Below are 12,743 nucleotides of genomic sequence, written 5' to 3' on the forward strand. Positions count from 1 at the left end.
TGGCTCAATATTCTGCTTCCTTAGATTCTGTACTTCGGTGCAAAATTTAAAATAAAAACCATCCAGGTGACAGCTGAGTCCTCGCTGTTTTCTACGCGCACGCGCAGTCGCGTCTTTTCTGAAATTGCCTCTCTCTAGTCTCGGCATTGTCGCACTGCGTTACAGTTTTTTTCTTCTTTTCCTTTGTACATTTTTATAAAATTTAGATACCAGCGAAGATAGTCTGTGCGCCACAGCTGCACATTCTAGATTTTTCGAGCTACTCCAAAGAACAATGGGGGGGAGGGAGAGCAATTTTGGCCACATTTTCGGAACGGTGACTTGTTGATGGAAAAGGATGGATGGGTTTTGGCCATCATCCTAATGGAATGGTCGTGTTTATTCTTGTGACAGGACTGTGCGCGGCCAGAAAAAGCATCGGAAGAAAAAGGGTAGAGCTGGAAAAATCTGAACAGAATTATGATGAAACGAGTCTGTTATGAACTGGTGAAAACAGTAAACAACACAATTGGTCTCTTTTGGGCTACATTTTGCTCACAGTGATTCCTCTTTTATGGCGTCCTGGTAGCCTTCAAAAGAAAGGTAACAACTTGGCACCCATAAGTATATACCTGGCTTGTATATATTTATATACTTGTAGATACGTTGTCGTTTTGCTTGTCCTTGTCAAAAAAAAATATGCTGCAGAGTCTACGTGCTGGCAGCAAGGCCAAACCATGTGTAGGGAGGGACCTGCAGCATACGATCAAAGTTCTGCTTGAACGAATGGTATCCTATCAATGATAGGATACCATTGTGCCACAATGGTGTGGGCTCGGTGGCTGTGCCACAACGCAGACCACTAATCCGTTCAACTTTTTCGTGCAGATGTTCTCCTTCATTCTCCTCCGCGCTTTGCTCCCGGTGCTGGCTTCCTCGGACGGCACGACAGCATGCACAATCTGGAACAACGAAGACCAAGCAAGCAGCTACCACCCGGCCATCAGCAACGCCTCGTCACGTCCGGCAGACTCGTCACTCAAGCAATTGATCCTCGGCCAAGTGTGGAGGGCCCCATCGTCATCAACAGCCGCTTACCCGCCCACTATAAACCAGCCGACGCAGCCGATGTCGCTCTGTGGGCTCGGTGGCTGTGCCACAACGCAGACCACTAATCCGTTCAACTTTTTCGTGCAGATGTTCTCCTTCATTCTCCTCCGCGCTTTGCTCCCGGTGCTGGCTTCCTCGGACGGCACGACAGCATGCACAATCTGGAACAACGAAGACCAAGCAAGCAGCTACCACCCGGCCATCAGCAACGCCTCGTCACGTCCGGCAGACTCGTCACTCAAGCAATTGATCCTCGGCCAAGTGTGGAGGGCCCCATCGTCATCAACAGCCGCTTACCCGCCCACTATAAACCAGCCGACGCAGCCGATGTCGCTCTGTGGGCTCGGTGGCTGTGCCACAACGCAGACCACTAATCCGTTCAACTTTTTCGTGCAGGTTAGTAAATCGTGCAGTCTTTTCTCTAAAAAAACAAGTAACTACTTTTTGATACAGCTGCCGAGCCCGCAGTGTTGCGTTGTCATTTCGATTGAGTGCTTCCATGTCATCCGTTCCTTGCTGTTGCAATCGGGGGACATCGAAACTAATCCTGGTCCTGATACTAACGCCATACTAGCCGAGCTAAAAAAACTATCCACCGGTCAATCGAAATTACTTGCAGAGGTACAAGACCTTAAAACCCAGCTATTAACAACAGATAAAGCGATATCAGATTTAAGCGGGCGCATGACTGCGCTCGAAAACCATTATCAAAATCTCGCCCCCGTGCGCACCGAATTAGAAAATGTAAAAATCGAGACGGCTCAGACGGCCCGTTTGGTCTGTGGCTTGGAGGCACGCTTCGACGATGCCGAAAATCATTCTCGACGCAACAACCTCATTTTCTATGGCATCCCTAACTCCACTGGACCAGAAACGTTTGCCCAATCAGAACAGCTCGTCATCCGGCACTGTCGTGATCACTTGAACATAACCATAGACCCCAAAGAAATAGAGCGTGCACATCGTCTTGGACATCACACATCTGACCGCCCTCGCCCAGTAATCGTTAAATTCACGTTCTATAAGACAAAAGACACCATACTATCTAATGGCCGCAAGTTCAAAGGAACAAGTTTCAGTGTTGGCGAAGACTTTTCTCGGCCCGTCCAAAATGCTCGCAAACACCTACTTGCGTTTGCAAAAAGCAAAAATACGCCGTTTTCTTTACGGTTTAAAACACTACTTATGGGCCCGAAACGCTATATTTTTGATGAACCATCACAGACAGTAAGGGAAACAGCATAGCAATTGCCCCGTCAGAAGAAAATAACAGCCCCCTCTCGGAATTCTACCAAAACTAATCTTTCATTTTCCGTAATCTTCACCAACGCGCGAAGCTTTCTTCCGAAACGAGAAATTTTGTCTAATCTCGTGTTGTCCTCTTGTAGTAATTTGTTGATATTAACCGAAACCTGGCTGTCTAAAGAAATCACTGATGCTGAAGTTCTGGCCGATTTGCCGGACTTCCGCCTTTATAGAAATGACCGCCAAGCCACACGAGGAGGAGGTGTTCTCATCGCCGTACACCAGCAGTTGTCATGTTCTATTGTTAACATTACATCCGACCTTGAAATACTATGGATCATATGTCGCGCTTCACCTCAGACGGTTCTTTTGGGAGTCTGCTACAGGCCTCCCCATTCTTCTCCTGACTTTTCTTGTAAACTTAATAACATCTTTAGTGAATTCGCCTTAACGTACCCGAATGCGCATATCCTTCTCTTTGGAGACTTTAACTACCCGCAAATAGACTGGAGCAACCAGATCCCCTCAGCTATAGGCAATGAAGCCGCAAAAGATTTTATTAACGTATGTCTTGATTTTAACCTTGTTCAACTAGTATCCGAACCGACACGTGTTTCACGGGATTCTGCAAACATCCTAGATCTAATACTAACCAGTCATCCCGAAAGCCTATCATCGGCTACTTATCTCCGCGAAATCAGCGACCACAAAGTAATCCATGCTACCTTCAACTTTTGCCCGGTACGACACCAAACAAGCGATAAAAGAATTCGTCTATATGATAAGGGAAATTATGAAGTAATAAACAATGAGCTAAACGCCTTTCTTCCAATTTTTGAAGCATCATTTTCTAATCGCTCTATTAATACAAACTGGATAATGTTCAGAAATAAATTAAATGAACTTGCAAATAAATTCATCCCACTAATTACGTTCCGTGAGAATCGACAGAAACCCTGGTTTACAAAGTCTTTGAAAAAACTAGGTAACAAAAAAAAACGTCTTTTCCGCTCGGCCAAGCGGAATGGAAACCCCTGCGCATGGGAAAAATACTACGCAGCTGAAGACTCCTATCTGGCATCTATACGTAACGCAAAGCATTCCTTTTTTTATGATGACTTACCAAAGATCTTAATTAACAATCCTAAAAAATTTTGGCAAGTTATAAATCCCCAAGAGACGCGCATCATTAGCCTGACGAACGGAGCGGGCGAAATAGTCACTGACACCGAGTGCGCCAACGCTTTTAACTCCGCCTTCTTTTCCGTGTTCACCGAAGAAACCGATGTCCCTCCCTCTTTAATACCTTCTAACGCAGTATCTACTATGCCAGCTCTCACATTCTCTGTAGATGGCATCTCATCATTAATTGAAAATATCAAACTCTCATCGTCAGCCGGCGTTGACGGAATTAACTCAAAACTTTTAAAAAATACCAAACGTGTATCTGCTGTGTACATGACCATGTTGTTTTCACAATCACTTTCTACAGGCATCTTACCGGACGACTGGAAGGTGGGAAGGGTCGTTCCGGTCTACAAATCGGGTAACAAGGACTCCCCACTAAATTACCGTCCCATCTCTTTAACAAGCGTCCCCTGCAAAGCCATGGAACACGTCATCTACACTCATATAATTAATTTCCTAGACTCTATAGACTTTTTCCACCCCTCCCAGCACGGTTTTCGTAAGGGCTTCTCTTGCGAAACTCAGCTTGCACTCTTCGTTCATGACTTGCATTTTAATCTTGACCATAACCTTCAAACCGACGCTGTTTTTTTAGATTTTGCCAAAGCATTCGACAAAGTACCGCACCAGCGCCTCCTACTAAAACTTTCCCAATTAAATCTAAACACTGCTATTGTTCAATGGGTCCAGGAATTTCTGTCTAATCGGTCTCAGTTTGTCTTTGTTAACAACCACTCATCTAACCCTCTCCCAGTAACATCAGGCGTCCCACAAGGATCTGTCCTCGGCCCGCTCCTGTTCTTAATATACATAAATGACTTACCATCGCATCTGTCATGCCGCATTCGTATGTTTGCGGATGACTGCGTTATTTATCGTACAATCACTAACAGCTCCGACCAGTCATGCCTGCAGAATGACCTTAACCATGTGCAAGAATGGTGCGACTATTGGCAAATGACCCTTAATCCCAGCAAATGTAAACTTGTATCATTCCATCGTCGCCGTAACCCCTTTCTTTTTACGTATACAATTGCTAGCGTCACCGTCGAATCTGTAGAATCATTTAAATACCTAGGTGTAACACTGTCGAACGATTTATCTTGGCGCGCGCATACCACCAACGTCATATCAGCCGCAAACAGAGTCCTTGGATTTCTAAAACGTAATCTACGCCATGCCCCGAAGCACGTACGTTTACTTGCGTACAAATCACTTGTTAGATCAAAACTCGAATACGCATCTGCCATCTGGAACCCTCACCAAGCATATATTACTAACGAACTTGAATCTGTTCAAAATCGATCCACTAGGTTCATTCATTCTGCCTACTCATACGATATCAGCGTTTCATCCTTAAAAGCAGAATGCGGCCTAACACTTCTCTCTCTTCGCCGTCGCACTTCCAGCCTCTCCCTCTTTCACAAGTTTTACTACAGCTCGCTCAACCATGCACCTTACATTGTGCCCCCATCACGCATATCTCTGCGCATTGGTCATCCACTTCAAGTAACACTCCCACGTGCCCGCACTACTACTTTTTTAGCCTCCTTTTTTTCTCAAGCAGCTGCAGACTGGAACGGCCTTCCCCACCACGTCGCCGCCATCACATGTCCGTCCGTATTCATGGAGACTGTCGTCAACCACCTCCCGACATGAATGTCTGTTAAAAATGCTTTTATGTGTAACCCACCCCTTATGTAATACCCCTAACGGGGTCTTTAAGGTAATAAAATGAAATGAAATGAAATTTCGAATCATCGTAATCACTATCACGTCTTTTTTTTTTTTTTCAAAAAGACCGATAAAAATCTGGTAACTTTCGTTATCACAAAAGACGCCAAATTCAAACAGCATTCTTTTTCCTCCTTTTAAGGAAAGTTAGGAACTTGGTAATCGAAGCTCGTTGTCTCGGGCATCAAAGGGGACGAGCTGTGAGAAGCCAGCAGGGCATCGAATGGCATCACCATGGCAACCAGCAGAGCATCAACACCACACCAACAACGCCAGAAACACCAATATGAAGACTATGTAAACACATTCAAACACGTCTTGTCGTCCTCTCGACTCACGAGAAGGGCCCGGCCCTCCCTCGCTACCACAGAAGGAACTTTTCGCGATAGAAGTCTTTGACGAGGGCGAGAAGGAGGTGGCGTCGTTTTTCGCGCCTCTTTTCCTGCGCAATGCAAGCACACACAAAACAACGCCCACGTGCTAGCAGAGGAGCGACAACATCAAGAAGTGCGCGAAAGGCGAACCCGGTGATTCTTAATATTCGCAGATGTTTGTGCGAGTAAAAAGGGGAAAAGGGAGAGTTAGCGTACGGCATCCCTCATTGATTTTAGCGACCAGGTCGTTAATCATTTCCCAGCACTATCCGTGGGAGCACGTTTACCCCTGCGTCTGCCGTGCCCTTGGAAACGCACGCGCTCGTTTCCTGAGCCTCGTGAATCTACTGTTGTTCCCAGCTATTTTTGCAGCGACTGAAACTCTTTACTCGAGATTTTTGGAAAGGCCGGGATGCGAGGCGTAGTTCCTTCTTTCCTCTTGTTGTTCTCCTCTCCTTTTCTTTTGAGTTCCGAAGGAAACGGAGAAACGAACAAGGCTCTCGCAGCAGCAGTAGCAGCAGCTGTCTGTTCGTCTCCGAACGTGTACGTGTACGTGTTTGTGTTAATCGTCATAGCAGTTCGAATTCGCGATATATCCAGCTGCTGCGTCGCTTCGTATAATCCTCGCATTTGCTGCGCCAGATAATATGTAACTCGTTTTTTTATATCGGTTTTATTTTGCCTTCTTTGTGACTGTTAGCGCGGAAGTTGGGAGAGGAAAAAGAGGCGGCCGATGGGAGGGGGTGGTGCGGAAGCGGTAAAGAAGGGAATTCCATTTTCCGAGTCGAGACGTCTCCTCTTATCGCATTAGCAGCGCGTCTCTCGGAGAATCGACTGCTGCGTGAGATAACGGATGAACCGGATGAGCTGAACGAAGTATCCTGTCAGGTTGCGTCTCCGGATCAATTTTTTTCCCCTTTTGGATTGTATACCTTTAACTTCTTTCCGTGTGTATGCGATCGGTGCGTGTTTTCGGTTTATTTCTTCTTCCTCTCTTTGAGTACCGCCATGAAACTGCGAGGGAACTTTGTGAGCTTGTTGCCGAAACGTCCACGCAAGCCCACCAGAATTGTATACTTTTGGCTCTGCAATTAGTCTATATTGTTGCGTGTTCTCTTTCGTTTAAACTTGTTATCACTCTAATATTTTGATCCACTGATTTCACCAGTCTAATGAACTTCTTTTTTTCATCTTTCGGCTGCTTTGTCTGCGCAACCCCATTTTTTTCACCGATATATATATATATATATATATATATATATATATATATATATATATATATATATATATATATATATATATATATATATATATATATATATATATATTGGAATGAAGTCGGGCTTCGAAGCGCTGTTGGTGTTTTAAAGCATTTAGTGAGGCGACGTAGTCAGGCCTTCTACAAGATTGGTTGCCAAAATTGGTCACAAAAGTTGTTTTCGGTTTGCACACTTGGGTCACATCACGCGTCACACTGCCTAAGTCCACAACAATGCTAGTCGACGAAAGCCAATTAAGCTCGGCCAACGCTAAAAGATAATACCCTTAGATAAAAAATAAAAAGCGCGCACAGTGAGCAAAGTAAACGACAGTCCAAGAACTTTTCAAAATGAGCAACAGGTGGCAAATTTCTTGTGAAGGTCTTGACGCGTTTTCTCGTCGACATAATACGGAAAGTTATACGGGAAAAGGCAAGGGTTGGACTGATAGGATTAAATTAGCTACATTCACTGCGTTACGGGCGGATCGAGAGTTATTATTGCATTCATAGATGAAATCATGACGGTATCTTCGTTAATCCCGGCCCGGATTGAATTAATTTTGTAAATATAATCGATTGAGGTGCTATGGAATAAAAAACATCTTAAAGACAATAAATAAAAAAAAAACTTTCGGACCTATTATTTTATGGTACAGAGTTTGAAGCTACAATTGAAAAATGGGTGTTTTGTTTGTTTATATTGTGAGCTTCTAATTTAGTGCTTTTGCGTGCTTGCTTTTCTTTAATGTTGTCACAAGACCACATGTGACTTATTATGACCTAGTTATTTAGTGACGTCCGTGTGCCCTTAACTGCTCTCCCTACACAGTTCCTTTGTACGCAAAGTGTTTTATTAGGACCGACACCCATTCTCACTTTGTTTTCTTACTGCTGTTTTCGTTAATACAACCTAGCAAAACTGATGCCAAAGAACCGAGAAATTAACTCTCCCGTTTTAGGACCTATAAATTGGACCATCCTATTCTCAACGAAGGCCTGCCTCAGGTCGAAGCTTCGAATAAATCCTACTGTTTGGTTTACAGCGTTACTCTACATCCCTGTTTTCTACGCCTTCGGCCTCTAAACCAACATATTAATTCATTACTTTATATATATCTCTCTCTATATATATATAGATATCTGTGTGTGTGAGTGTGTGTGTGTGCGTGAGTGTTTTACGTTTACCACTTTGTTCTACTCTGTCATGTTCTCCTAAGGTTGTGTTGCCTCTGGTGATTGTAGGGACAGCGTTGAAGACGTGTACAAAGTAAACTTAGTTGCTGAGTTTAAAACGTTGCCTGCTCTTTTTCTGTCCTCCTCTGCAGTTTCATTTTCCTACCCCAGTCTCAGGTTTACAATCATGATCAACTTATACCCGCTGGCCTGCACCCTGACTATTTTTTTTTACCTCTCTTGCTTTAAAACACCTTTATCAAGAGGCTTTAGCTAACTCCATTCACCCTTGAGCTGAGACTTCGGCCAGAGCTACAAGCACGAGCGAGCCCACGCTCCTGGCTTTGAGACGTGCATTTCTAGCACTAGCGCTCGTTCTGCGGAAGAACGCTTATAAGCAGCGACCTCGAACTCTCGTGCTTGTGGCATTCGCTGCAGTCTCAGCTTAAGGGTGAACGAAGTATTCGCTCTTTTTCGCGTGAGTTGAGACGTGGTGGCGTCAGTGTGCAAATATCCCCCAACCACTTCCGGTTTTGAAATGGACGGCGGGTTCTCCGCAGCCAGGCTAAACTTTTACAAGTCTTACAGCTGACCGCAGTGACGTACCAGTTAGACAGATAATTATGAGAATTATCGTGCGCTCCAATGGTTTTGTCTATTTGCTGGGAAAAGGGCCAACGGTGAAGCCTCTTTCACTGACGCAGTCGGCATGGACCCTCTGTCCATTTTCAGAGTTTACAAGACTGCTTATATCTTGTTCCCGGGCGTAAGGCTCTTGACGATGGTGTCCGACACCATATTTGAAACTGCAGCAACCGACCTTTACCGACGCCGCTGAATAACTTGGGAAAGACGCGATGGCGCTCACCCCCGCGGTGGCCATTTCTCCGCTTTCTCCGAGGCCTGCCCGTTCGAGGGCCAAAGATGAGCTCTAAGCTGCGAACTCTCCCCGGGCCCTTCGGGCCACATAAGCCGTCTTCCGCGGCGTCTGGGTTGGGCACCGCCGCCCAAGCCGAAGCTTGGTTTCCGATTTGCGAGATGATTTAAACACGCGGCCACCAGATCCAGCTCAACAGCGGAGCCCAGGGGGGCTATGTTGCGCTTTTTGGACTCCCAGGAGACTTGGAAGAGGGAAGTGACATCAACGACACAGCAAACGCAGATTGGGTGTCGATTTCGTTTTCTTCTGTCAACATCCAATCTGCGTTTGCTCTAGTCGTTGACGTCACTTCCCTCTTCCAAGTCTCCTGGGAGTCCAAAAAGCGCAACATAGCACCCTAGGAGACCTATGTTGCGCTTTTTGGACTTCCCCGGCGACTAGGGAGAAGGAAGTGACGTCAACAACGCAAAAAACGCAGATTGGATGTTTGTTCTGCGGAAATTCGTCATCACCGACTCTCACTAATCAACATCCAACCTGCGTTTCCTGCGTTGTTGACGTCACTTCCTTCTCTATAGTCGCCGTAGGAGTCCAAAAAGGGCAACATAGCACTCCTGGACCAAGCCAACACCAAACAAGCGGCAAGCGCAACGTTGGTGCGCCAAATGTGGTGGTCTCACTCACCGTTTTTCCTGAGAAGCAGCTCAAGTCATCGCGGTACCTTTTATTGAGCTATGTTCGAATGTTCGGCGGCTAACGCCACCACGGCTGAACCATTTGGCTGAACCGTCACGCACTCGTTCCTCGCGCGCCCACTGCATTGTCGCCAATATGCTCCAAGCGTGCAAACCCACACAAAAAATGAATAATGTAGCGTGTTATGTAGTGAGTAAGTAAGAAAAACTTTTTTGTCAGTACACACAAGCTTTTAGCACGACTTCAAGGGCGTAAAGTGCGATACTTATAACGGTCGGAATGCCAGCGTTATGAACGGCAACAAGCATTAACAAGCTTTGCTCGCTAAGCACAAAAGCACGAGAAACAAATTTGTCGTCTTTCATGCGGATAAAAAAAAAACTCTTTTTACGGTAAGTCGTCTAGAAAATGACTGGAAGGCGCACTTTGTGGGACGCATAAAACAATGGACGCTATAATTTCGTTGATTTATTTCTAATTATCCATGTATATTTTGTACGCCAAAAACTGCACCCTCAATACTTAAAAAAATGACAACGACAGATCATGAATGATACACCCTCTGTCGTATGCATTACCTCCAATAAAAGATGAGCACCTAGTGTAGAACACAAAGGATATTTTATCAGGCTCCACAGCTACCAAACAGTCACCCGTACATACCTCCCTCGGTTAATAGCTCAAAGATAAAACACAAATTCAAAACCCGCTACAAAAACTATCGTTAAAGGAGCTGTGCAACGATTTTAACGTTGAAAGAATTGGCATTTTCTGCTTTTGATATTGTTCACTGGGTCACAAATGGCAGAAAACACACCTCCTTTCGACGAAATGTTGCGATTCCGCCGCGTAATAGCGAGGCAAAACTTGGAATATTTCCCGACCTGCAGCCACGAGCGGCGGCCATGAGAAACAAGCGGCGTGACGTCACATGGGTAGTTGTAATAAAGATAGCAAGTTGTGCGAATACCTGCTCGATAAAAGGTAACTTTTATAAATCTTGTCGTTCCAACATATATAAATGCGTCAAAACCCTGGTATCATCGACAAAACTTTTATTATACGGAGTTTTAGTGGCGCCATCTATCCTAGGTCCACAAAACCGCGAACAGCCGCCAGAAGCCGGAGGGGGAGGGGGACAGCGCCGGACGGGCAAGGACGGGTGGTCACGCGGTCGCGAGCGGATGAGTTCTCGCTGCTCGCTGATGGCTCTAAAGAGAGAACTTTTCCGGAACTCCGCGCCTACTCAAGTGACGTCACTGTGCACGTGACCCGGAAGGCGATGCACAAGTTGAGAGGCGGCAAAAACCTGGATCTTTTTTCATTTTCTTTAAGTAAAAACTAGGGTATCCAGGCAAAATCTGTTTTCTGTAGTTCACTGCAGAAGTGTCAGGCATCAACTTCCACAATTATTTAAGCAAAACCCTGAAATTGTTGCACAGCTCCTTTAAACTTCACTTCAATAAATAGACCGATCTCACCAAGCGTTCCACGCATGCATGACGCCGCCATAACTAGTTCGTAGGTGGCAGATGCCAGTTCACGAGACAGCTCATGCCGCCTCGTGCTCTGCTCGCGCAGACCTCCAGCAGGGTTGTCGCGCGTGCAGAAAGACTACAGCTCCCACGATGCATGTCTGCAGCGGTGGCGTACTCAGACTAGCTGTGAAATCGGTCTATTGTTAAAGGGCAACTCCGCTTAATTTCAAAAATTTTGAGATAGTGGCCGATTTTGCTTTTTGAAGCACTCAAAAACAATCCCCAATCCTTTGTTTCGCAAAAATAAAATATTTTTCGTGTAATTTTATTTTAGCCATGATCACAAACCGAAACCGAAACGGTGGCAAAGCCGGACAACATTGTATATTCGGCATCACTAAGCATGTACACCCACGTGATATACAAGGGGAAGAAGGAGCTCCCCTCTTATCAGGATCCTCCTTTGTGCCTCCTGGATTAGCACAGGCGTTGCCATTCTCCTCCCAGAAGATTATAGAAGATTTACCTGTCACTCAAAATTCTTACAAAAGCAGCTTCCCTCTCCTCCTTTTACTTGGTGTTCAAAAGTATGCGATGTGATGTCAGTGCAAGGAGCCTATACGCACTGAACACACAAGCCGCGCTCAACGAGGCGATGGGCCTATCAGTAGTATCAATAGTCGAGCGCCGGGCCGGCCGAGCGCGGCACTCACGTCTCTCACGGCGCTAGCGCCACCCGTGCTCTCCCCGGGAAAGAAAACAAAATTGAAAAAAAAAAGAAGCTGTACATGCTTGATGACGTCACGGACGTGCCGGGAGAAGGAATTTGGAGGAAGCGGAAATGCAGCCGGTCAGTGTTGTCTGACCCGCACGTCTCATCCAAAACCAGCGGATTCGTGCTTGTCTAACTTTGACAGCGATTTGAATGAAGTTCTAGGCGGAATTCAGTCGTAATATTTGCCATGGGGTTTTTGTAGATGATAACAAAGAGAACTGTATAGTTTTGCACTACTGGAAAAGAAGCGGAGTTCCCTTTAACCTGTTCATGCGTGTGATGTTTTTCTCTTGCTAGGCCCCATTTTTTATGTGTTTCACAGTGTGGTAGCGCTTCCATTTCGCAATAAGGGGCCCTGCAATCATATTTAAGCGTCTACCTTTTTTGCGGTTTCCACGTCTCTTGGGGTTCGGGCAAACCAGCGGGCACGAAGAGAGTAACTAAATATCAGTGCATCATATTTTAACCGGGCGACGCGGAAACCTCCTCCACCGACGGGGGCGACCCGCGGTACCGAAAGCGCGCAAAATGTGACGTCTTTGGTCCCTGGCTTACTACTGGTCAGAGCCGCTCAGAGCTTTTTTTTAGTCGAAATACAAAATATAAGTGGCGCGAACCGTTTCAATTATTTCTAAAAGTAGTTTTTGTTCAGTGTTTTAGATCAAAAAAGAAAGAAATGCAGTTTATGATGTTCGGAAGCAAGAAATGACGCGTCGACGTACCCGCCACCAGGCGGTGGAAAAGGGGGCGCATACTAGAAAAGAGTAGTGGGATCAGGAGCCGACACGAAAAGGCCCCGGATGTACGCGGCGGCGCTGCGGTCGTTTACGGACTGGAGGATCCGACCGGC

At 45.8% G+C, this 12,743-nt stretch overlaps 2 protein-coding genes across 2 annotated transcripts in view; both read left to right on the plus strand.

The window, feature by feature from the left end:
• LOC8024287 (glutamate receptor ionotropic, kainate 2) overlaps nucleotides 1-12,743 on the plus strand; it is a 326,542-nt gene that overhangs the window by 249,648 nt on the left and 64,151 nt on the right. The window lies entirely within an intron of this gene.
• Nucleotides 1,177-2,417, plus strand: LOC120849295. The gene has a single exon (XM_040221500.3). It carries the CDS (start codon nucleotides 1,177-1,179, stop codon nucleotides 2,332-2,334), a length of 1,158 nt encoding a protein of 385 aa, XP_040077434.1. The 3' UTR covers nucleotides 2,335-2,417.

The sequence above is a fragment of the Ixodes scapularis genome, unplaced genomic scaffold, assembly GCF_016920785.2.
Source record: "Ixodes scapularis isolate PalLabHiFi unplaced genomic scaffold, ASM1692078v2 PGA_scaffold2__306_contigs__length_199485367, whole genome shotgun sequence".
NCBI lineage: Eukaryota > Metazoa > Arthropoda > Arachnida > Ixodida > Ixodidae > Ixodes > Ixodes scapularis.